General features: G+C 38.1%; 2 protein-coding genes and 1 non-coding gene across 3 annotated transcripts; 1 reads left to right on the top strand and 2 right to left on the bottom strand.

The window, feature by feature from the left end:
- Positions 1 to 4,453: 4,453 nt before the first annotated feature.
- On the bottom strand, positions 4,454 to 10,946 carry LOC149112389 (acid-sensing ion channel 1-like). Its single transcript, XM_089290245.1, has 6 exons — positions 9,931 to 10,946; positions 9,309 to 9,456; positions 8,503 to 8,562; positions 7,679 to 7,829; positions 5,485 to 5,576; positions 4,454 to 4,750 (listed from the first exon to the last, which is right to left on the bottom strand). Exons 1-6 carry the CDS (start codon positions 10,855 to 10,857, stop codon positions 4,605 to 4,607), a joined length of 1,524 nt encoding a protein of 507 aa, XP_089146371.1. The 5' UTR covers positions 10,858 to 10,946; the 3' UTR covers positions 4,454 to 4,604.
- Trnas-aga (transfer RNA serine (anticodon AGA)) lies at positions 5,122 to 5,195 on the top strand. Its single transcript has one exon. It is a non-coding gene; the product is annotated as a tRNA-Ser (tRNA).
- A 2,388-nt stretch (positions 10,947 to 13,334) lies between the features above and the next one.
- LOC149112388 (acid-sensing ion channel 4-A-like) lies at positions 13,335 to 20,416 on the bottom strand. Its single transcript, XM_089289530.1, has 6 exons — positions 19,471 to 20,416; positions 17,418 to 17,565; positions 16,068 to 16,127; positions 15,097 to 15,247; positions 13,969 to 14,060; positions 13,335 to 13,524 (listed from the first exon to the last, which is right to left on the bottom strand). Exons 1-6 carry the CDS (start codon positions 20,395 to 20,397, stop codon positions 13,379 to 13,381), a joined length of 1,524 nt encoding a protein of 507 aa, XP_089145656.1. The 5' UTR covers positions 20,398 to 20,416; the 3' UTR covers positions 13,335 to 13,378.
- Between the last annotated feature and the right edge of the window lie 4,412 nt (positions 20,417 to 24,828).

Raw genomic sequence — 24,828 nt, 5'->3', positions numbered from 1 at the left:
GCAAGAACTAAAGCCAGCAAGTGTTCCAAACCGACAACCTATAGGCGGCCTTTGTTTGTTAATTTCCCTATGAAAAACGATTATCATAACAAAAATGGCTTTGCAATGCTGTTATTAAGAACCTCCTCACAAACAAAATAAAACATTACACCGTCCAAATATTAATAAAATTTTCTACTTTAATTTCAAGTTGACAACCAACCTCTAAGTGGTTTTCTGGATCCATTTACCCAGATTCATATTCTTGTCAACAAATATAACTTTTTATTATATTACTGAGGAAATAACTTCCTTGTGATTGGCTGAAGCCCGGCGGATTTATCGTTCTTTTGTAATTTGCGCTGCTGTACAAATTAACGCGCGCGCGTTCGTAATTTTCATGTAATAAATAAGTAGTAGCATGAAAGCTCGAACAATTTAGGATTTACACTACTCGTAACATTTGCAATTTTAAAACAAAAAACACTCGACTAAAGGCTGGTGTAATTTTAAGAAAATTTACAAATGTCACTCGTAGTGTAATATCACCCGTAATCCTAGTTGCACTCCCAGTCATTCGATTACGTAATCATATGAAAGCTCGGGTAATTAAACATTTACACTACTCGTGATATTTAAAAATTCTTTCAAATTGCACTCGCCTTTATGATCGTACAATTTTGAGAGAATTTTCAAATATCACGAGTCGTGGAAATCCTTACTTGCATTGGCATTCATACGATTTTCTATAGTAATTGGCCGCCGTTCCAGTGGCAAACTTGTTCTTCTTCCCAAATCTAATTTGTTTAATCTAGCTGTTATTATTTTTAAAATTGTTTTGGCTAAGTGTTGAATTACTCACCTACTTAAAGCATAAATTTACTCGGTTTTGTTTTTATTAATTATTTATTAAACATTATATTGCACTCACGCTAGCCTGGCTAAACGGCGATAGAAGACAGAGCCTGAATTTGAGAAAAACGCCCCAAGAAACTCAGCATGCTCTTCGGGATTTTTGTTAAAAACATTAAAGATGAGCCAACGAAGACAGACTATCTTGTCGGATTTTTTAAAAGAGTGTTTGGTGCGTTTATGCTCTATGTTATTGTACAAACTTGAGATTAATTTACTACACAGTGCAGTGGCTGCGCGATATTTGCTGGGAAGAAATAACAAAGCATAATATGCCATTTTTTGGCCACCGAGGTGGCCGTTTATTTTTATAACAATTAACTTTTTACTCCGAAAAACATTCAGCAATCAAAATCATTCCCAGCAAAGGTGGGGGAGTACCCGGCGCAATCACCAAATATTTGAAATCCCCCCTTATCTTTTCGAAAGGGTGGGTGGGTGGGTGGATGGGAAACTGCGAACTGAGTGGGGAGCTAGAGTTTTTGGAAAAGAGGACAGTAACCTAGCCACGTCTGCTAAACGTTGGATTCTCCAAGACCCGGATGACCCCCCAACCAATTGCTGGGAGACTGGCACTAACAAGCAGCATAAAATCATTTATTCTCCGGGTGGGGTGAATAAATCTCCTTTACAATTCCAAAAGCTGTCATCCAATTAAACTGGGGACCTTCCGCGAAACACGACGCCATAAGCAACTGGATCGTTGCCAAAACAAAAGGCTTAATGAGCAGAACATTATGCACCGTAGGACTTCGTGGCCGTCTTTTGCAAATCAACAACGTGAAATGACCAATTTCAGTTTTTTTTTTGTTTTTTTTTTGTAGAACGCAAACCATTGATTTTTTTTTTTTTGTATTGTTAATAATTATTGGAACTGAACGCATTTGTATTATATTCAGCAAGGTTTTATACGGAATAGATCTAGATAATAGAGAGTTTAAGAAACCTCAACGGCCAGGCCGAGGACAATGTCAATTTAAAAATGAAGTCATATTTTACCTACGAATCTCGCAATACTCATTCACTTTGTTTATCACTGTCAAAACTATCACGAAACTAAATCTGGAATACAGCGATAACTTTGAAATAGAAATTTAAAAAATTAGTTACTCTGGTTCACGTTCTCCAGACAACGCAGAATTTGGTTATTTCACGTCGTTGTTTTGCCGAGGACGGCAAAAAAAATGTGCCAAGAATTATAACGCACGTGCACAGCTATTGTTTTGCTCATTAAATCTTTTGTTCAGTGACGTTCCCGTTGCCTTTGCCGTCTTGGTTTTCTTAAACTTCCTAACTTCGAAATTCTGAAGTAATATAGAAATTTATTGTCTAATAGGCGTGGTCCCTGCCGTCGTATCTACGTAAGGTCCACTCTAACATTACTTAGTCTCTAATATTACTTAGCGCGCTCTCTCGATGCTAAAAATCAGTAGAAATGAGTCTAATAGTTATATAATATCTGACTCAATGACGATAAATTAAGGCACCATCCACACGTATCCGGATATTTTTGAATCCGTTCTCCAGAGTGGAAAAATAAATCCGCAGCGAATCCGATAACGTGTAGATGGGTGAGTCCGGATATTTTTGAATCCGATGACGTAGCAAAATCGTGTCCAGTCTCTTACTGAACAAGAAACCAACATGGCGGCACAACGTGCAGGCCTAGTTTTTATGGCGCATGTTCTAAAGACATTTTATTGCAGAGGAGCCCTGGGTACCAAAGTGAATCCGGATACTATCAGATGCGTGTGGACAGGCGAACTCGATTTGAATACGCTACGTGTGGACGGGGGAGATTTTCAAATTCGTGAAGAAAAAGTTGGGGATTCAAAAATATCCGGATAAGTGTGGACGGGGCCTAAATATAAGGCTGAAAAAGCTATTGAAAATGTCGCATAGTTAGGTTGAACTAGACGTTTTGGGGCTTGTAAAAATGTAAATCTTAGTGCTCAAGCACTAACTGAGCGTAGCTAGTTTACAGGCATGCCAAAGAAAACAAATATTTCAAATAAACGTAACATAGTTAAAAATCTCATCTGGCAGGAGGCAGACCAGTTGGCTATTTACAAAGCGTGATCGAGGATCTGGACTCGGGACTACCGAGAAACATGTCCCGCTAGTGGTAGGGTGGAGGCCTTGAACCTGGGACCTCCGGATTACAACACCAGCGCCCTAAACCACCCGGCCACGCTGCCTTTGCTACTTCCAGGTTAGTTTGTCTTCAGTATTTGAAGAAGAGCCAAGCCCGAAACGCCGAGCTCACGTTCTAAGGAACCCATTAAGCCATCAAAGGGAAACTTTCTTTCTTGAGTGTTTTTGTTGACATCACGACCGATTAATGTTTAACAGTAATTGATTAACAGAAAAACTGCCGTGTACTGCAAAGCCTCTTCCAGACGTTAACTGAACGCCTGCGAGAGGCTATGTACTGCGTGGCGGTTGTACTTATAAGCAAGAAAGGAAATCCGGGTACTAAGTGTCATAATGTTTAAATACTTCCAAACGCTTCTAGCTTAGCCCTTCTTCTGTGAAAAAGTCTAGTTGATTTACGTTGAAAAAACGGGTGCGCCCGCGATGAACTCGCGGCGACCTAAAGAGGTCTGTAATCGTCTCTGTAATCGAAATTCAGTCCGCATGGCTGACTAGTACCCAGTTTACAAACAAGTCTCATTTTCTGACGTTTTCTTTGTTTGTAACTGTAGCAGAACATGATGTCACGCACTTCTGCTTCTTGCAGAGTCTGGCCATTTGGTTTGAAATGTTTAAGATGTTCAAATGATGTTTTTTAAAAAATTCTTGTTTTTCGGCCATTTCAATTTCACTGAAGAGAAAGAGAAAACAAACGGCGGTTACAAACATAACAAATAGGTTTCGCATGGTATATTAAACTTGACGTTTCGTATGCTACGACATTCATCTTCAGAAGTGACGGTTACAAAATATGACAAGATTTAAAAGACTAAAACAAAGCGGGGTATTGTTAACTAGCTAGACATCAATGAACAAAAGAAACTGCATCCGGTGCGAATTAATAAAGAAAGAGTTTGTCACTATCGACGTTTTCATTTAAGGCGGGTTTTAAGTCCTGTATTAACAATTTTTCACGGAGACGGAGACGGAGCTCTTCAAAGCTCTCACTCACGTTGGTCACGCCTCCGCTGTTGCTGATCATTCAACTTCTTCCGGTCACAACATCAAAAAGAACCATTTCGAGATCCTAGCAAGCGGTCAATGTGATTTACGGTGTAAAATCAAGGAAACATTGTTAATACGGGACTTAAAACCCGCCCTAAATAAAAATGTCGGTAGTAAAAAACTCTTTCTTTATTAATTTACACCGGATGTAGTTTCTTTTGTTCGTTGTTGTCTAGCTAGTTACCATTATCTTGCTTTGTTTTAGCCTTTTTAAATCTTGTCGTATTTTGTAACCGTCACTTTTGAAGATGAATGTCGTAGCATACGAAACGTCAAGTTTAATATACCATGCGAAACCTATTTGTTATGTTTGTAACCGCCGTTTGTTTTCTCTTTCTCTTCAGTGAAATTGAAATGGCCGAAAAACAAGAATTTTTTAAAAAACATCATTTGAACATCTTAAACATTTCAAACCAAATGGCCAGACAAAACGTCAAGTTTAATATACCATGCGAGACCTCTTTGTTATGTTTGTAACGCGGTTTGTTTTCTCTTTCTCCTGATGTTGTTGTTGTTTAAGAGTTACTGCCTGGGCTCGCGTTTACTTCCACGGAGTTTTTCCTCATCCGAGAAATCACAGCTTCCAACAGAAAGTCCATGAACTCGCAAAGCGTCAGTATACTGCATCCAAGAAACAAGCCCATGTTTCCACCGAACTCACCTGTTGGATGAATTTCTTAAATCGTGATTGCTGCGTAGTTATTTTACGCCAAGTATACATGCCTTTCATTTGTCATTTAGCTCTCCTACTATGCTTCTAACGAGGAAATAACTACAGCATGATATTGAGTGTAAATTCTGTTGTTGTTGTGTCTCCGTTAGTATACATATACTCTCTTAGGAGGCTGGTTGGACGCATCTTGATATGCCTTATTGTGACAGCGTGATACTTTTAGTGAGTTTATACGTGCTAGATGCCTTAATGTGACAGCGCGATGCTGTTAGTGAGTTCATATGGGTCAGTACGTGGCTGTGTAGCCGCGTGATGCGGTTCCAGTCAAAGACCCACATTTCACCCTTGCTCACCATGGAGTCTCCAGTAGCTCAGTGGTTAGAGCATCCGACTAGATCACGGAGTGTCGTGGGTTCAAATCCCATCTGGGACTAGGATTTTTTTCCGAGTATACGTTTCTCCCAGAATTTACACTTAATACTATACTTCTTGATGCGAATTCGCCTACCGTCCTCACTAACACTATAGAAAACGTTCATCGTTTTATGGTGTTTTAATCCTCAAAGCGTATCAACGTTTTCGACCGTTTAAGCGTTTTCGGTTTGAAAAAACACCATCAGCTACCATCGATAACGTGTCGATCTGGAAACGCATTAGTGTGGACGGACCTAAATCGTGTTGTCGTCGTTGCTTTCCGTTATTTATGTCTCTTTTTGACTTACCTAAGAGGCTCTCCAAACCATAACTAGGAACATCTTCACGCTTTTCATAGGCTAAGTGTTGAAACCCCAATTGGAGAAAGACGTAGTTCGTTCTGTGAGGGCGTAGCAAAATATATAAATAAGAAATAGTTAGTCACTTAACCAACAAGTCATTTTAACAAAGCACGCGCGCGTGCTGACGCACGAAAAAAAGGAAACAAGCTGTATGAAGGAGAAACCTCTCCACTTGCTTCCTCTCTATTTTTATCTTTTTTGTTCGTGGTCGGACTTCGCCCTTGTTCCAGCTTGAACGAATGAACTTGAACGAGCGAAAGAATGAACAAGTCATCAACGAAAAGACGAATTTGGCTAATGTGTTTGCATCCTTGTTTATCTGAGTGAAGGCCACACGTTTGTCAGTGAATGTCCACTATTATAACCCTCGATAAATAAAAGCTTTATCTTATCTCATCTCATCTCATCTCATCTCATCTCATCTCATCTCCTCTCCTCTTCTCTTCTCTTCTCTTCTCTTCTCTTCTCTTCTCTTGTCTTATCTTGTCTTATGTTATCTGATCTTACCTTACCTACCTTACCTTACCTTATCCTATCTTATCTTATCTTATCTAATCTTACCTTACCTTACCTTACCTTACCTTATCTTATCTTATCTTATCTTACCTTACCTTATCTTACCTTATCTTATCTTATCTTACCTTATCTTATCTTATCTTATCTTACCTTACCTTACTATATCTTATTTTATCTCATCTTACCTTACCTTACCTTATCTTATCTTATCTTATCTTACCTTATCTTATCTTATCTTATCTTATCTTACCTTATCTTATCTTATCTTATCTTACCTTACCTTATCTTATCTTATCTTACCTTATCTTATCTTATCTTACCTTACCTTACCTTACCTTATCTTATCTTATCTTATCCTACCTAACCTTACCTTACCTTATCTTATCTTATCTTATCTTATCTTATCTTGCTTTATCTTATCTTATCTTATCTTACCTTATCTTATCTTATTTTATCTTATCTTATCGTATCTTATCTTATCTTATCTTACCTTACCTTACCTTATCTTATCTTATCTTACCTTACCTTACCTTACCTTATCTTATCTTATCTTACCTTACCTTATCTTATCTTGTCTTACCTTATCTTGTCTTATCTTATCTTATCTTGTCTTGTCTTATTTTATCTTATCTTACCTTATCTTATCTTACCTTATCTTATCTTATCTTACCTTATCTTATCTTACCTTATCTTATCTTACCTTATCTTATCTTATCTTACCTTTTCTTATCTTATTTTTTCTTATCTTACCTTATCTTATCTTGTCTTATCTTATCTTATCTTATCTTATCTTATCTTGTCTTATTTTATCTTACCTTATCTTATCTTACCTTATCTTATCTTATCTTACCTTTTCTTATCTTATTTTTTCTTATCTTACCTTATCTTATCTTGTCTTATCTTATCTTATCTTATCTTATATTATCTTACCTTATCTTATCTTATCCTATCTTACCTTATCTTATCTTATCTTATCTTATCTTACCTTACCTTACCTTATCTCATCTTATCTTATCTTATCTTACCTTACCTTATCTTACCTTTATCTTATCTTATCTTATTTTATCTAATCTTATCTTATTACTTCTCTTCTTTTCTCTTGTCTTCTCATCTCATCTCATCTATCTCATCTCATCTCATCTTATCTTTTCTTTTCTTTTTTACTTTTCTTTTCTCATCTCATCTCATTTTATCTATCTTATCTTTTCGTTAATCTTCTCATCTCTTCTCTTCTCATTTCATCTCATCTCATCTCATCTCATCTATCTTATCTATCTTATCTTATCTTCTCTCATCTCAACTCATCTCTTCTCTTCTAATCTCATCTCATCTCATCTTATCTTATCTTATCTTATCTATCTTATCTGTCTTAACTTATGTTTAAAATTTACTTCTTATTTCCATTCTAAACGGTCACTTCTAAAGGTGTATGTCGAAACATATGAAACGTCAAGTTAAATGCAGCAATGCGTTTTATTGAATTGTCTTGTTTATCACCCAAGCTTGTGTGTTATTTCTTGTTCAGCTACGATGGCTAAAGAAAAATGATATTTACGATATTGTTTCTATTAACATTAAGAGAGCCCTTAACGGTGTTTTTTTTTTTTTTCTGGAAATAACTTACCTCATGTAATCTGGACTATGGTTAAAGTTAAGGAGATTATGCACAATCTCAATTAATGAGTCATCCGGAAATTTGGAATAAGAAACACGTGACTCATACACCAGTTCTGAGCACGCATTGCTGCGGGCACATTCTGTTAAGTTGACTTGACCTAAAAAGTTAAAAATAAATCAGTTGTCTCAATTAAAGTACAGTTGAAACCAAATAATTATACCTAATGAATTACAGGAGAGGTTTATTTGGTTTGAAAAAGTCTACTTCTGCAAAGGGGCTACGTTGCTGCTTGCGCACCTTGAAAGATTAGCTAAAATTTTTCAAGTTCGTTGTTTGTAATCCGTGTTAATCTTCTCCATCCTTGATTATCCTTGTTCCTTTATGGTTTCCATTATCTCTTCAGTGATTTTTTTTTTCTCTTAGTAAACTACTATTTACAGGTTTTCTTCAGCTCAAAGGTTATTGTGTTCATGGCCTGCATACCCTGACTGAGCTCCTTTAATTTTTTATTATTTTTTTAGCGTATCCAGGCAATATTCTTTGACGTCGTGCTAACGTCCTCGCTGATTAAAAATGTAAACACGTAACATACATGTACATGTTCTCGGACTACATTCTAACCTTTCTCTCCTTCGTAACATCTATTTTTACTAAAAAAAAGTCCGTTGGAACCAGGTGTCAGGTCAGTTTGCCCCTAAATCAGAGCCCAAAAAAGGCTGACGAGTTTAAATGAGAACAGATAGGATTTGATTATCAATTAATTTTTAACTTGCCCGACTGTGGTTGTGACGTTGCGTGGCCAGTATCACTAATAATTTTATCTTACGTACGTCGGGAATTCTCAACACATTCTTTGTCTTGCATAGAACACACAGGTGTCCCCTCTGCGTCTAAAAGAATAATAATAAAATAGTACAAGGTTCGATTTTTAATATATTGTGATAAAACTTGACCTCTAAATCCCCGTTTCCCATTAAGGATCTTAAGTATAAATGAAAAGAAATGCAAAATTATTGCCTTTAAGTTACAGAAGACTGTTAAGTGGCCAAGCTTTTTGCCGAGTTGTGGCTGCAGGCGATTTAATTGGATTGTTAAAACAATCTTTGCATTAGATTAGGGTAAAACGAAGCTGACTAGAACACTGAATTTTCTCGTCGGTGGAAAATTCCCACTTTTAGTCGCTAATAATATAACTGGCCGGGGCTGAAGAGAGAGAATCACAATCGGTCATCTCCTTTTAAAAGCCAGATGTGTTTACATTTATGGCACCAAAACATCATCTTGTTTAGACCTGCTTGTATTCATTGTTATAAAATAACTGAGATACTACATGCGCTCTCATTGGTCGATAGGTGTGTTAAGATAAGAAAATGTAAACACGGTTGTGACGTTTCAGATTCGCGTATATTGTTGAGAAATATTTTGTAAAAGCAATAGGATACTTTTTCCGTGTTTACAAAGACTCATCCAAACACCTGAGGGGGCTGGGAGTTGAGAGAATTCTCGAAAGATATTCAAACCCTTGGCATTACAGTCTAGAATTCTCCGAGCCCCTCCCCTCCCCCCTCGTGTTAAGATGGGATAAACACGGAAACAGTGCTCTATTGCATAATCAGAACTTATGGTGTCATCTAACCTTGCAATCCGATACCACGGCAGCCACATTGTCTTAGGGTCAGATTTGCGGTGCATTGATGAATGCAGCCGTCTTTGTTGTAGGAACCAATTCCCGGCAGCTTGTCCTGTCGGCAGTTTGTTTTGAAGGGTGCTGGAAGTCTAGTATGCTAGAGAAGATTAAACAGCAATGATATGATGTAATTATTTTCCGTCAAGCAAAGCAAAGTCTGTATACGAGCCAAGTGGCCCATCAGGCCGGTGCCTTTTCCCGGTTTCCGTAGCATGAAGCGACCAGGAGAATTTCTACTCCCCCTTGATGGGATGCTAGTCCAGCATTAGGTTTATACACCTGAGTGAAGAGAAGCATTTCTAGAGTAGTAAAGTGTCTTGCTCAAGAACGCAGCGCTCTCGTACACAAGGTCCGCGTCACGTGAAAAGGAATAAAAGAAGCAAAGAGGTAGCGATAAACACGGCTATAAATAATAGGAAGTGGAGTAACAGACTGTCCTGTATAGATCTCAAAATATCATGACGCGCACGCATATGTGATTGAAATGTTTAAAACACAATATTAAAAATAAAATTCGCCAGCACATGTGTGGTTTATTGCCTTGCGGACAATTACTCTGGCAACAACTTACCTTCGTTAATTTGACTCCAACCGAAGCGTGAGTGCCAGGAACGATGTTAAACCCATTATGTCGGTTGACAAAGGTGTTCTGATCGTGCACAATTACTTTCAATCCACTCGAAAACTGGCTGAAAGTACTCTCATGCGTTTGAACATCCAGAAAAATGCTGAGCCCATTGTCAGGGCCTTCATATATTGCACGTCGAAGGACACCATCCTTACCAGAATTAAAGGTGAAACAAATGCCATATTCTGTAAGTTTTGGAACGAAGTCTCCCTTAGAGCACGCTGCGTTTCGCATGAAACGACAATAAAGAAAAGAAGAGGTCAGGCTCGTTATGTCATGGCCATATTGTGTATGAAATTCTTCTTTGTTAAACAGACGATGTGAAGAACGGCTTAAAACATTTACTATGTTTTGCCGCATTGTTCTATTACAGCCTTTGACAAGGGCTGTTCCATATGGCGTATAAACACATAAGAACGCTTGGCCGCAAGTGAGATTTCCACGAACTTTACGTATTTCACTGCATCCACTGATGTTCAATCCCATTTTTACAAAGTTTTCGTCCTCGTCCGCCGTATCTACCTTAGATCTCATGAACCTGTTTAAGTTACAGATTGTCACCGCAGGGAACTTTAAGCCTTCCGAGGGAGTTTCTTGTGAGATTACTGTTTTTATTGGCCTTGAGAAGAACTTATTTAAGCTTAGGGATACAAGATACACATAGGTCGTAGCAGCCGCCCCAAGAAATATGAACCAAATACCTCGTCTTAAAATGGAATGACTCTTATCGGCGGCGTATCTAAGTCCGTGAAGGGTAGTGTTGGAGGCAAACTCTTTCCATTTAGTTGGTTTAGGAGACATGCCTGGCTCTGATTTTTCCTCCCAGTTTTCGACAAAATTGTTGTTCGACGGTTTCACCTGTGTAACCATGGTAACTTAAAAACCATCAAGCTCTAACTTTCACCTGTCAGTAAAGATAGCATTTTTTCTTAGAATAATCGAAGTTGGTGATTCGGGATCGGCTGTACCTTACACGGAAATTCCCAGGAAAAAAGGATATCTCACTTAAATAAATGCAGGAAAAATTACTATTGCTAATCCTGACTAGAATTATGGATACGACTGAAAAAACCTTTTGAATAAAATGTAATTCCTCCACATAACCGCGTTGTTCTCTGCAACTAGGTAAAATATTGAAGGTAAAATGAAATCCATTTGAATATGAGTCTAGAGCTTTCAAAAGCTTTTAGCCAAAACTTTATTCCGGTTCGTCGTTATTGACCGGGGTAAATTAATTAAAGGTTTCACCTGTTTTGGATATCTTTTCTCCTCTTGGGTATAATTCTCCCGACACTGAAAACTGACAGTTTTTGGCGAAAAGTAAACGGTATAGTTGTCCATAATAAATGCCTTGCATTTGAGAGTCATTGCGCGTTGTGAACGCAAAAAACGACCAGTATGGGAAATTAGACTTTTTGTTGTGTCCTGTGATTAAGATGTCTAAAGAAATGAAAAAAAAAAAAAAACAAATGAAAACAAATTCAACTCACCTTCTGAATTGACGACTTTACTTCAGTATTTGGAGTGGCCATCTGTAAAGAACTTGTTAACACGTCGAGTTGCGTTGTAATGGTAGAAGGTTGCGCAGGCGACACTTTTTTTGCTACTTCCAAGAATCACTTAAGAAACTTTTTCAATTTCAACTGAAAACCATTCGGAATTCAAAACACGTTTAATTCTCCGGTTGGTGTTCTAAGCAGCCTTTGTTTGCCACTGGGCATAGAGTAGGGTATTAATTCAGTTGCGCAACGTGTCGCTTTGGAACCGTTTTAATCAACCATTTAACCATCAATATATTTTTTCCCGTCACTGAAAACTGTCCTTATTTGAAGGGGGCGTCTGTAAAGGACTTATCAAGACCATGAGTTGCGTTGTAATGGCAGAAAAGTGCACGATATATTTTAGCAGACAGTTACTGGTAATTTTCAAGAATCGGCACTTTTGGAAGAACCTTTTTAAATTTTAATTCTTAAAAGAATTCAAAACACATTTGATTTTCCGGTTGGTGATCTAAACAACCTTTGTTTGCCACTGGGCGTAGAGTACGCTATTTATTCAGTTGTGCTACGTGTGGCTTTGGAACCGTTTTAATCAACCATTAAACCATCAATATATTTTTTCCAGACACTGAAAACTGTCCTTATTTGAAGGGGCGTCTGTAAAGGACTTATCAAGACCATGAGCTGCGTTGTAATGGCAGAAAAGTGCACGATATATTTTAGCAGACACTTATTGGTAATTTTCAAGAATCGGCACTTTTGGAAGAACCTTTTTCAATTTTAATTCTTTAAACAACTCAAAATACATTTGATTTTCCGGTTGGTGATCTAAACAACCTTTGTTTGCCACTGGGCATAGAGTACGCTATTTATTCAGTTGTGCAACGTGTGGCTTTGGAACCGTTTTAATCAACCATTAACCCATCAATATATTTTTTCCCGTCACTGAAAACTGTCCTTATTTGAAGGGGGCGTCTGTAAAGAACTTATCAAGACCATGAGTTGCGTTGTAATGGCAGAAAACTGCACGATATATTTTAGCAGACACTTATTTGTAACTGTCAAGAAGCGGTACTTTTAAAAGAAACTTTTTCAATTTTAATGCCTAAAACCATTTGGAACACAAACACGTTTGAGAGTGGTTTGATTCTCCGGTTGGTGGTCTAAACAGCCTTTGTTTGCCCCTGAGCGCTTATATTAGGGAATAGCACTGATTCAGCTGCGCAACGTGTGGCTTTTGGAACTATTTTCATTAATTGTTCCGCTCATTGTCTGGCGTGGTTAAGTTATGGGAAAATATTGTGGCCTAAGGCAGTGAGCGGATGGATGCGAAAGCACTGAATGTGTATTACGGCGTCCCCGAAGGGGAGGGGGGTGGATAGAAACAATTAAAACTGTTTTCAGTTGAGCTGTTGCCACAGTCGTTGTAAGAACATGAAGAACGGAATCGAAGAACGAAATCGCTAGTTGCACTTCATACAATTATGTAATCATATGAAAGGTCCGCTAATTGAACATTTGCATATTTGAAAATTCTTTCGAATTGCGCCCGCCTACATGATCGCACAATTTTGAAAGAATTTTCACATATCACGAGTAGTGTAAATCCTTAGTAGCACTTACAATCAGTACGATTTTCTATAATAATTAGGCGGCGTTCGCGTAGCAAGCATTTTCCCAAATCTAACTCGTTTAATCTAGCTGTTATTCTGCTTAAAACTTGTTTTGGCTAAGTGTTGAATTACTCACCTACTTAAAGCATAAACTTACTCGGTTTATTTATGCTAATCAGATTTATTAAACATGAAATGTTTAAGATGTTCAAATTTTTTTTGTTGCTGTTGTCGTTGTCGTTGTTGTTGTTGTTGTTGTTGTTGTTGTTGTTGTTTTGTTTAAGAGTTACTTTCGGGGCTCGCGTTTACTTCTACGGAGTTTTTCCTGATCCGGGAAATCAGAACTTCCCACAGAAAGTCCAGGAACTCGCAGAGCGTCAGTATACTGCATCCAAGAAACAAGCCCATGTTGCCACCGAACTCACCTGTTGAATGAATTTCTTAAATCGTGATTGCTGCGTAGTTATTTTACCCCAAATACTGACATAGCTATGTACGTGTCATTCAGTTCTCTTACTATACTTCTTGAGGCGGATTCACCTACCGTCCACGTTAATACCATAAAACTCGCTCATCGTTTTCATCCAAAACGTGTACATCATTGAAGTCCTGTCGTGTTAGTTTTGTCGGCAAAACTGGAGGATTTCGATAAAACTGGCGTCATGCTGCACGTGCAAAGGACATTTGCAGTGTTTTAATTCCCAAAGCGTCTTAACGTTTTCGACCGTTTTAGCGCTTTCGGTTTGAAAAAAAAACCATCAGCTACCATCGATAACGCGTCGATCTGGAAACGCATTAGTATGGACGGGCCTAAACCGTGTTTAAATGTTCTCGTGGCTATCTGTTATTTAAGTCTCTTTTTGACTTACCAAAGAGGCTCTCTAAACCATAACTAGGAACATCCTCACGCCTTTCATAGGCTAAGTGTTGAAACCCCAATTGGAGAAAGACGTAGTTCGCTCTGTGAGGAGTATAGCAAAAATATGTAAACAAGAAACAGTTAGTCACTCAACCAATAGGTCATGCGTTGACAAAGCACGAAAGCGCGATAACGCGGGAAAAAAAAAAAGCTTTATGAAGGAGAAACTTCTCCCCTAACTTCCTCTCTAATTGCGTCTGTTTTTCTCGTGGTCGGGCTTCGCAGCTGTTCCAGCTTGAACGAACGAACTTGAAGGAACGAGCGAATGAACGAGTGAACAATGAATAGACGGATTCGGCTAACGTGTTTGCATCCTTGTTTATCTAATCTATGTAGACTGCATGACAGAAAAACTGAACATTTTAAAGCGATCACGAGTAGCTGTCATGCATCTACTATCGCAGATCACGTCACGTCAACTGGTCACAACTTAAAGTGGGACCATTTCGAGATATTAGCAAGAGGGTCGATCAGAAACACATTGCAAGATAAAGGCGACCCTACTAATTAGGGAATTGAAACCTACCCTGAATGATAATGTTAGCAGGGAAAAGCTTTATCTTTATCAGTTTGTATCTTTTAATATGCAATTTTTCTCAGCTTCGGTCATTGTTGCTGTTAATTAGTCACTTATCTTACAGTGGCGGATCTAGGGCAGGGGTCCGGGGCCCCTTGCGCCTCCGCCCCATTATTCTGGATTAAAAAAAAAAAAAAAAATCGCAGAAGGAAGAAAAGCCGGCAGTGCAAGCAAAACATCCCCCCCTCCCCCCCCCCCCCCCCTTAGCTAAAGGTCTGGATCCGCCACTGTCTTAAATTTAAAATTTAGTTGTTACTTCTATTCTAAACGGTCACGTCTGAGGATTTATGTCAAAACATACGAAACGTCAAGTTAAATGATACAAATCTATTTATCTTTTCCAACAATGCGTTTCATTGTCATGTTTATCGCCGCAGTTTGTGCGTTATTTCTTGTTGAGCGACGATGGCCAAAGAAAAAGAGTATTTACATGTACGATATTGTTTGTATTAACATTAAGAGAGCCCTTAAAGGTTTTTTCTTTTCCTGGAAATAACGTACCTCATGTAATCAGAACTATGTTTATTCTTAAGCAAATGATGCACAATGTTAATTATTGAGTCATCCGGGAATTTGGAATAGGAAACACGTGACTCATATTCCAGTTCTGAGCACGCGTTGCTGCAGGAACACTCTGTTAGGTTGACTTGACCTAAAAAGTTAAAAATAAAAGAATCGTCTCCATTAAAGCACATTTGAAAATAAATAACCATTCGTAATGAAATAAAGGAAAGGTATGTTTGGACTGAAAGAGTTTACTTCTTTAAATGAGCGACGTCACCATTTGCATTGCGCATTTTGAAAGATTAACTAGGATTTTTTAAGTTCGTTGTTTGTAATCCGTGTTAATCTTGTCCATCCTTGCCTATCCTTGTTTCTTTACGGTTTATTATTAATTATCCCGTTAATGATTTCCTTTCTTAGTAAACTACTATTTACAAGCCAATTCCTTCATGTTTAAATTTAATTTTGTACATGGCTGAGCTCTTCTAATTTTCAATTATTTTTGTGTGGGATACCTGTGGTATCCCACACTATTGTCATCGGCTCGCGTCCATTAATAGAAATGAGTTGCAAAGATTACGTTGCATTCTGGATCCACGTATCCCACGCGTGACCCTTTGGGTACCTCTTTGGGTACCGTATTTAGGCAATATGTTTTGACGTCGTGCTGATGTCGGTGCAGATTAAGAATGTTAACATGTAGCATACATGAACATGTTCTCGGACTAAATTCTAACCTTTGTTTCCTCTGTAGCAGCTTTTTTTAACTTTTTTTTTAACTCTGTCTGTTTTGGAACATAATGCCACTTTATTTTGCCCCTAAATCAGAGCCCAAATAAAACTGACAAGATTAAACGAGAACAGATAAGGAGTGATTTTTTTTGACAGTTTTTAACTTGTCCGACTGTGGATGTACATGTGACTTTGCGTTGCCAGTATCACTACTAATTTCAATTTATCTTACGTACTTCGGGAATTCTGAACACATTCGTTGTCTCGCATAGAACACACAGGGACCCTCTCTGGACCTGAAAAAAAAAATAAATAAAGAGTAGGTTTGATTTTTAACATATTGTGATAAAATTTGATTTCTAAATCCCCCTTTCCCGTTAACGATATTAATTTTAAATGATAGGAAATGCAAAATCATAGCCTTTCACTTACAAAAGACTGGAACGAGGTCAATATAATCAATAGGCCATTTCCGAGTTGTCTTTTGCCTCTGTCAAAACGAGTCTTTGTGCGAAACTATTCATATGAAAATGAGTTCAGCCTACAGGTTCATTTTCATGCAGATCAAACTCATTTTCATATGAAAGGTTTTGAACGAAGCCTCATTATGAAACAGAGGCCCAGGGTAACTCGGAACTGGGCTATTACTGCGGTGCTCAATGCACTCGAAAGCTCTCCGTTAACGATTTAGGAGGCCTTGTTTGAGGCCAACGATGGCCTGGTGACCAGAACAGGTCCCTAGGAAGTTTTTTGCCTACTACCGACTGCAGGCGTTTAAAGTTTATACTGTTTAACGGGTGGCAATTCGATAATAGAGCGGTTTTTAATTGAGGCGAAAAGTAATTGGTTTGGCATTTGCTACATTTACTGGACGATTGGCATAAAAAACTAGCGCCACTTTTTCATCCAATCAGAATTAAATAAAACTAGAACCACTCGTGACTCACTCGCACTCGTTTTCCCACGCTTCGCGTCAGCTACATGTCATTACTTCGAGTTTTGATTGGTTCATTGTATTGTCTATGTCCTTTATGATTGGCTAGAGTGATTACTTTAGCTCTGGTTTTGCGACACTCAATTGAAAACTGCTCTAGAAACAATATTTGCATTAGGTTAGGGTAAAAGAAAGCCTACTAGTAACAATGACTTTTCTTTTTGGTGAAAAATTTACACCTTTAGTCGCCAACTGAATAACATTACACCAGGGCTGAGGAGCGGTCAATCACTAACGGTCTAAGCATTATTATACCTCAAGTTTTTACATATATGACACTCGAACATCATCTTGTTTGGACCTGTCGGTATTCATTATTGTTTAAAATAGCTGAGATACTAGGCGTGCTCTCATTGGTCGATAGGTGTGTTTAGATGAGATTATGTAAATACGGTTGTGATGTTTTAGATTCCTCCGAATTCTTGAGAAATATTTTATAAAAGCAATAGAGTACTTTTCCGTGTTTATACAGCTTCATCCAAAGCACTTGGGGACTGGGAGAATTCTATGTCTCGAACTCTCCGAATCCCCTTCGTGTTTAGAGAAGGCTATATCGAACGCGGAAATGCTCTATTGCTTAATCAGAACTAACCTGGTGATGCAGTAGTACGGCAGCCACATTGACTTAGGGTCACATTTGTGATGCATTGATAAATGCAGCCGTCTTTGGTGTAGGAACCAATTCCCGTTAGTGTATCCTGTCGGCAGTTCGTTTTGAAAGGTGCCGGAAGTCTATTGCGCTAGAAATGAGTTGAGAGGAATAATATGATGTTATTGTTTCCAGGCAGACAAGACAAAGTCTGGCCCGAAACTCCACATGGAGAAATGAATGTGATGATGGAGGCAAAGTCTGTATACGAATCAAGTGACCCATCAGACCGGTGCTTAACGCGGTTTGAGGAGCATGAAGCGACTAGGAGTATTTCTACTCCCTCCCGGATGGGATGCTGGTTACCCCCCAGCAACTTCGCCGGTACCCATTTATAAAATTGGGTGGGGAGAGGCACTGTAAGAGTAACGTGTCTTACTCAAGAACACAGCACAATGTCCCCGGCTAGGGCTTGAGCCAAGATCGCCACGGTGACCCACTACAAATTCGCCCTCGTACACCAGGTCCGCATCACGTGCAAAGAGAATCAAAAAAGCAGAAGAGAGGAAAGAAAGTAAGACCAAAATGTTCAAATAACTAAAAAACTAACTAACTAACTAACTACCTAAATAAATAAATAAATAAATAAATAAATAAAGTGAAGTACTATAAACAATAGTAAGTGGATTATTAGATTGTCCTGTATTGAAATCAAGATAAAAAATGACGCGCGTGCTTGTGTGATTGCAATGTTTACGTACTGAACGCAATAATAAAAACTGATATTCCCGGCAGAGGTATATTTTACTGCCTTAAGAGTGTGTCCATGACAAAACCAGGCAGAACCAGGCAGGAAGTGACACAACTCAAATCACCGACTTCGCTTAAACTTTTGTGGGTAAATGAACATGGCCAAAAATTAGGTCAAAATATTTTATTCCCTTCAAGTTAGAGGGACCCCCTCCAAAAATGGCCGCTTGTCACTAATTTATGCATATTTAATTAGCTGTCTTTGATTTAGCATTTCTACAACAAGAAAGGCCATGTGAAAATGAAATCCACTGGATAATGTTCTACTATTATCAGTCACAGAGCAAAGCTATTCATTTGAACTAGACAATTTGATTTCTCTCCGGGGCTCCATCTTAACGCGGCAGAGGAAGATTCAACGTATAAGTTCCCTGAACTTTCGTTTTCAGGCGTAAAATAGAATGGAAACAAGAAATAACTGGTACATACATGTCACCTAGACGCAATTTTTCGCTCTCGTTGATTCTTGGATTGCGAAATGTCTAGTTTTGTGTCATAGCGCGTTTTATCGATAGCGTGCCACAAAATGTAGCTCTGAAAATATATGAAAGAAATGTCTCAAGTGCTTCTTTTCGCCGACTTTATACTGGAAATTGATAGGAAAGTACTTAGGTAGGTAGTTTGTGTTGATTTCGAGTTAGGTTAAGACAGAAAAGTGGCTTTTGTGTTTTAGTGGATGTTCATGAAATGGCCAAAAATCCTAATGTCCTATGTAAACAGTGTGTCAGCACAGAAAAAATGTTGAAGTCCCCAAACATTTTATGGCTGTTTTGAGAACTTTAGTGATTGCTCTCACTATTCGTGTTAGAATAATATGTATTTGCTGTTGCCCAGTGCAGATATTTGCCATCAATTAAAGGCTATTCACAACACTACGAAATATGCACGTTACTTAAGATGGAGCCCCGGAGAGAAATCAAATTGTCTAGTTCAAATGAATAGCTTTGCTCTGTGACTGATAATAGTAGAACATGATCCAGTGGATTTCATTTTCACATGGCCTTTCTTGTTGTAGAAATACTAAATCAAAGACAGCTAATTAAATATGCATAAATTAGTGACAAGCGGCCATTTTTGGAGGGGGTCCCTCTAACTTGAAGGGAATAAAATATTTTGACCTAATTTTTTGCCATGATCATTTACTCACCAAACCCAAACTTTGCGTCAAGTTTGAGCGAAATCGGTGATTCGAAATGTATCACCTCCTGCCTGGTTTTCTCGTGGACACACTCTTAAAACAACTTACCTTTCTTAATTTGAATGCGACCGAAGCGTGAGTACCAGGAACGATGTTAAATCCATTATATTGGTTGACAAAGGTGTCTTGATCGTGCACAATCACTTTCAGTCCACTCGAAAACTGGCTAAGTGTACTCTCGTTCGTTTGAACATCGAAAAAAATGCTGAGCCCAAAGTCAGGACCTTCATATTTTGCACTGCGAGAGAAACCATTCTGACCAGAGTTAAAGGTGAAACAAATGCCATATTCTGTAAGTTTTGGAACGAAATCTCTATCAGAGCATCTTTTGGTTTGCATGAAAAAGCAAAAAAGAAAAGACGAGCTCATGCTTGCTATGTCATGGCCATATTTTGTGAGAAATTCTTCCTCGTTAAACAGACGATGTGAAGAACAGTTTATAACATTAATTATTTTTTGCCGCATTGTTCCATTACAGCCTTTAACCAGGGCTGTTCCATACGGCGAATAAGCACATAAGAATGCTTGGCCACAAGTGAGATTTCCACGAACTTTACGTATTTCACTGCATCCACTGATGTTCAATCCCATTTTTACAAAGTTTTCGTCCTCGTCCGCCGTATCTATCTTGGATCTCATGAACCTGTTTAAGTTACAGATTGTCACCGCAGGGAACTTTAAGCCTTCCGAGGGAGTTTCTTGTGAGATTACTGTTTTTATTGGCCTTGAGAAGAACTTATTTAAACTTAGGGATACAAGATACAAATAGGTCGTAGCAGCCGCCCCAAGAAATATGAACCAAATACCTCGTCTTAAAATGGAATGACTCTTATCGGCGGCGTATCTAAGTCCGTGAAGGGTAGTGTTGGAGGCAAACTCTTTCCATTTATTTGGTTTAGGAGACATGCCTGGCTCTGATTTTTCCTCCCAGTTTTCGACAAAATTGTTGTTCGACGGTTTCACCTGTGTAACCATGGTAACTTAAAAACCATCAAGCTCTAACTTTCACCTGTCAGTAAAGATAGCATTTTTTCTTAGAATAATCGAAGTTAGTGATTCGGGATCGGCTGTACCTTACACGGAAATTCCCAGGCAAAAAAGTATATCTCACTTAAATACATGCAGGAAAAATTACTATTGCTAATCCTGACTAGAATTATGGATACGATTGAAGAAAACCGGCTTTTGAATAAAATGTAATTCCTCCATATAACCGCGTTGTTCTCTGCAACTAGGTAAAATATTGAAGGTAAAATGAAATCCATTTGAATATGAGTCTAGAGCTTTCAAAAGCTTTTACCCAAAACTTTATTCCGGTTCGTCGTTATTGACCGGGGTAAATTAATTAAAAGTTTCACCTGTTTTGGATATCTTTTCTCCTTTTGGGTATAATTCTCCCGACACTGAAAACTGACAGTTTTTGGCGAAAAGTAAAGTTAACGGTATAGATGTCCATAATAAATGCCTTGCATTTGAGAGTCATTGCGCGTTGTGAACGCAAAAAACGACCAGTATGGGAAATTAGACTTTTTGTTGTGTCCTGTGATTAAGATGTCTAAAGAAAATGAAAAAAAAAAAATGAGAGCAAATTCAACTCACCTTCTGAATTGAAGACTTTACTTCAGTATTTGGAGTGGGCATCTGTAAAGAACTTGTTAAGACGTCGAGTTGCGTTGTAATGGTAGGAGGTTGCGCAGGCGACACTTTTTTGCTACTTCCAAGAATCACTTAAGAAACTTTTTCAATTTCAACTGTAAACCATTCGGAATTCAAAACATGTAATTCTCCGGTTGGTGGTCTGAACAGCCTTTGTTTGCTATTGAACATAGAGTACGGTATTTATTCAGTTGCGCAACGTGTCGCTTTGGAACCGTTTTAATCAACCATTAAACCATCAATATATTTTTTCCCGACACTGAAAACTGTCCTTATTCGAAGGGGACATCTGTAAAGGACTTATCAAGGACATGAGTTGCGTTGTAATGGCAGAAAAGTGCATGAAATATTTTAGCAGACACTTATTTGTAATTTTCAAGAATCGGCACTTTTGGAAGAACCTTTTTCAATTTTAATTCTTAAAACAACTCAAAACACGTTTGATTCTCCGGTTGTTGGTCTAAACAAACTTTGTTTGCCACTGGGCATAGAGTACGGTATTTATTCAGTTGCGCAACGTGTGGCTTTGGAACCGTTTTAATCAACCATTAAACCATCAATATATTTTTCCCGTCACTGAAAACTGTCCGTTGTAGGAAGAAAGTGTGCAGTATAATTGGCCGCAATAAATAAACACACCTTTGAATTGACAAACTTTACTTATTTGAAGGGGGCATCTGTAAAGAACTTATCAGACCATGAGTTGCGTTGTAATGGCAGAAAACTGCACGATATATTTTAGCAGACAGTTATTTGTAACTGTCAAGAATCGGTACTTTTAAAAGAACCTTTTTCAATTTTAATACTTAAAACTATTTGGAACACAAACACGTTTGAGAGTGGCTTGATTCTCCGGCTGGTGGTCTAAACAGCCTTTGTTTATCTCTGAGCTTATATTAGAGAATAGCACTGATTCAGCTGCGCAACGTGTGGGTTTTGGAACCATTCTCATTCATATTTATGCCGCGGAATTCCAGAATGTCTGGGTTATGTAACCCTGTTTGTTGAATGTTAATTACGTAATAAAGTGATGAATTACCACGTGCAATATCTCCTTATTTAAAGATCCGTCTTCTTAGATTCGGGGCATTCGAAAGAGATACGCAAACCGGTAAGTCTGGGGGGATTTTCTACCCACCCCCCTTCCCCTTCGGCGACGTCGTGATACAGATCCAGTGCTTTGGCATCCAGCCGCTCATTGCCTTCGGCCACAAACTCTTCCCATAACTTAACCACGCCAGACAATGAGCGGCATAATTAATGAATGAAAATGACACACAATTTTAATCAACCACCAAAGAAGACACCGATTTATTATGAAAAAGAAAGCTTAATTATGGTAAATGTCTAATATTATGAAGGACACACACGGAGTAAAACGAAATACACTTTACTTGAACTCGGCACGATTACAACTGAACTTCAAGCTATAACAGAATACTAAATAGACTAAAGCACCGTGGGAACAGGTCCCTAGAGGCTTTTGCTAATGCATATTACAGCAAAATGTCAAAGTAGAAAATTTTCGAGTAATGAGTGTACCAACAGAGTACACGAGTGCGACAGTTCTATCATGTTTTCATTAACTAATGTACAATTTAGTTTAACTATAAAACATTGCGATAATACGGAAAAAGTTAGAACCATTTTGGTTTAAAAACAACGACAACGTTTCGACGTTCGCTTAACGTCATTATCAAGTCAACTGAGTGAATAAAGTGGGTACAAATTTAAATATAAACTAAGAATTTCTAAGAGACACGAATACAAAGAAAACAATGATGAAAAATTGAGAAAAAAATCTAAAAAGCGCTAAAATATATATATGATAACAATTATTTGCACGCAAAGAGTCACGTAAAAAGTTTTGCACGAATTGAGTCTTTCTGTGTTTTTAACACGGGGCTCAATTCCTTGATGAAAAACATTTCAAAACCCAAACAGTCAAACTTCGATCAACTGAGTGAATAAAATGGGTACAAATTTAAATATAAACTAAGATTTCCTAAGAGACACGAATGCAAAGAAAATAATGATAAAAAATTGATGAAAACTTCTAAAATGTGCTAAAATATATATGATAAAAAAATATTTGCACGCAAAGAGTCACGTAAAAAGTTTGGCACGAATTGAGTCCTTCTGTGTTTTTAACACAGGGGTCAACTCCTCGATGAAAAGCATTTCAAAAACCAAACAGTCAAACTTCGATCAACTGAGTCAATAAAACGGGTCCAAATTTAAATATATACTAATAATTCCTAAGAGAGACGAATGTAAAGAAAACAATGATCGTAAAAAAATTGATGAGAAATTCTAAAAAGTACTAAGATATATATGATAAAAATATTTGCACGCAAAGAGTCACGTAAAAAGTTTGGCACGAATTGAGTGTTTCTGTATATTTAACACAGGGCTCAATTCCTTAAAGAAAAGCATGTCAAAAACCAAACAGTCAAACTTCGATAATGTACACTTTGCCATAACAAATATATCTTTTGAATCAGAATTATATTTCGTATTTTAACAACTGATATTTATTATGTGCAGATTACTAAGCTGATTCAGTTTACAGTATTGATTACTCTGTGGCCATTCAATTAACGCATTATCGGGATGATTTTGATCAAATACGCTGGATCATTTTAACGTTGCTTTATCAGATATGCTGTATCAGATATTTGCATTATCCTTGAAACAGTTTATTTAGCTAAAAGCTTGATCGAGTTGCCCGCCATGTCAGGTGCAGAATCTGTTCGAAACAATTAAAACTATTTTCAGTTGAGCTGTTGCCACAGTCGTTGTAAGAACATGAAGAACGAAATCGCGAGCCGCTTCTTTTTAACATCGCTCTTCTCAGCAATTTTTCGATAACCAGGTAGCCTTTCTAAATAAAATTACTAGGGCTATGCCAAGGAGGGTGGGTGGCGCGGTGGCCCCGTGATTAGTTCGCTCGACTCCGGAGAGATCGGTCCGGGTTCGAGCCCTGGTCGAGGAGATTGTGTTGTGTTCTTGGCCAAGACACTTTACTCTCATAGGGTCTCTCTTCAGCCAGCTGGTGTATAAATGGGTACCGGCGAATTTAATGCTGGGCTAACCCTGCGATGGACTAGCATCTCATTTAGTGGGGAGTGGAGATATTCCTGGTCGCTTTATGCTACTGAAACCGGGATAAGCTCCGGCCTGATCAGCCACGCACTCGTATGCAGACATGCCAAGAAGGGTAATCCCTAACTATAGATATGTTCGGACTATATAGGTATGTGCAGTCCCAAAGGGATGGCATTCTGAGCTCTTTTGGTCTGAAAAGAGAATAGATTTTGACAATATTGGTCTCAAATTAAAGCCAATTTATAAGTAATATAAATTTAAGTTAATGGGAACAACCATGAAAGGGAGGTCAAAGAAGTTATATGACCCATGTATACTACCATAATATACATTTCTGTGACGCAATATCCCGGTAAAACAAACACTTTCTCATTGTGTCGAATGGTCAAATTCACCTTTCGCGTCATTATGGCGCGTTGTTCCCGGGCCAGTCATATTTATGCTTTTCCATGTCAATCAAGACCATGCGGTCTTATCTTCACATCTGTAGTTCTTCAAGTTCTCTGACCTCTCAGAGTATTGTGAACAATTCCCGCCCACCCGAACCCATTTGGCTCTCTTTGAGCATAGTGTTAACAATTAAGTATAGTTTTATCAACTGTTTTGCCACACATAATTATACTGCTATGCACTTGAGCAGCA

This window comes from Orbicella faveolata, unplaced genomic scaffold, assembly GCF_042242905.1.
Source record: "Orbicella faveolata isolate gen_17 unplaced genomic scaffold, um_ofav_v1 contig_2, whole genome shotgun sequence".
Taxonomy (NCBI): domain Eukaryota; kingdom Metazoa; phylum Cnidaria; class Anthozoa; order Scleractinia; family Merulinidae; genus Orbicella; species Orbicella faveolata.
The sequence above is the reverse complement of the archived record's forward strand: the minus strand, read 5'-3'. Positions and strand labels throughout refer to the sequence as shown.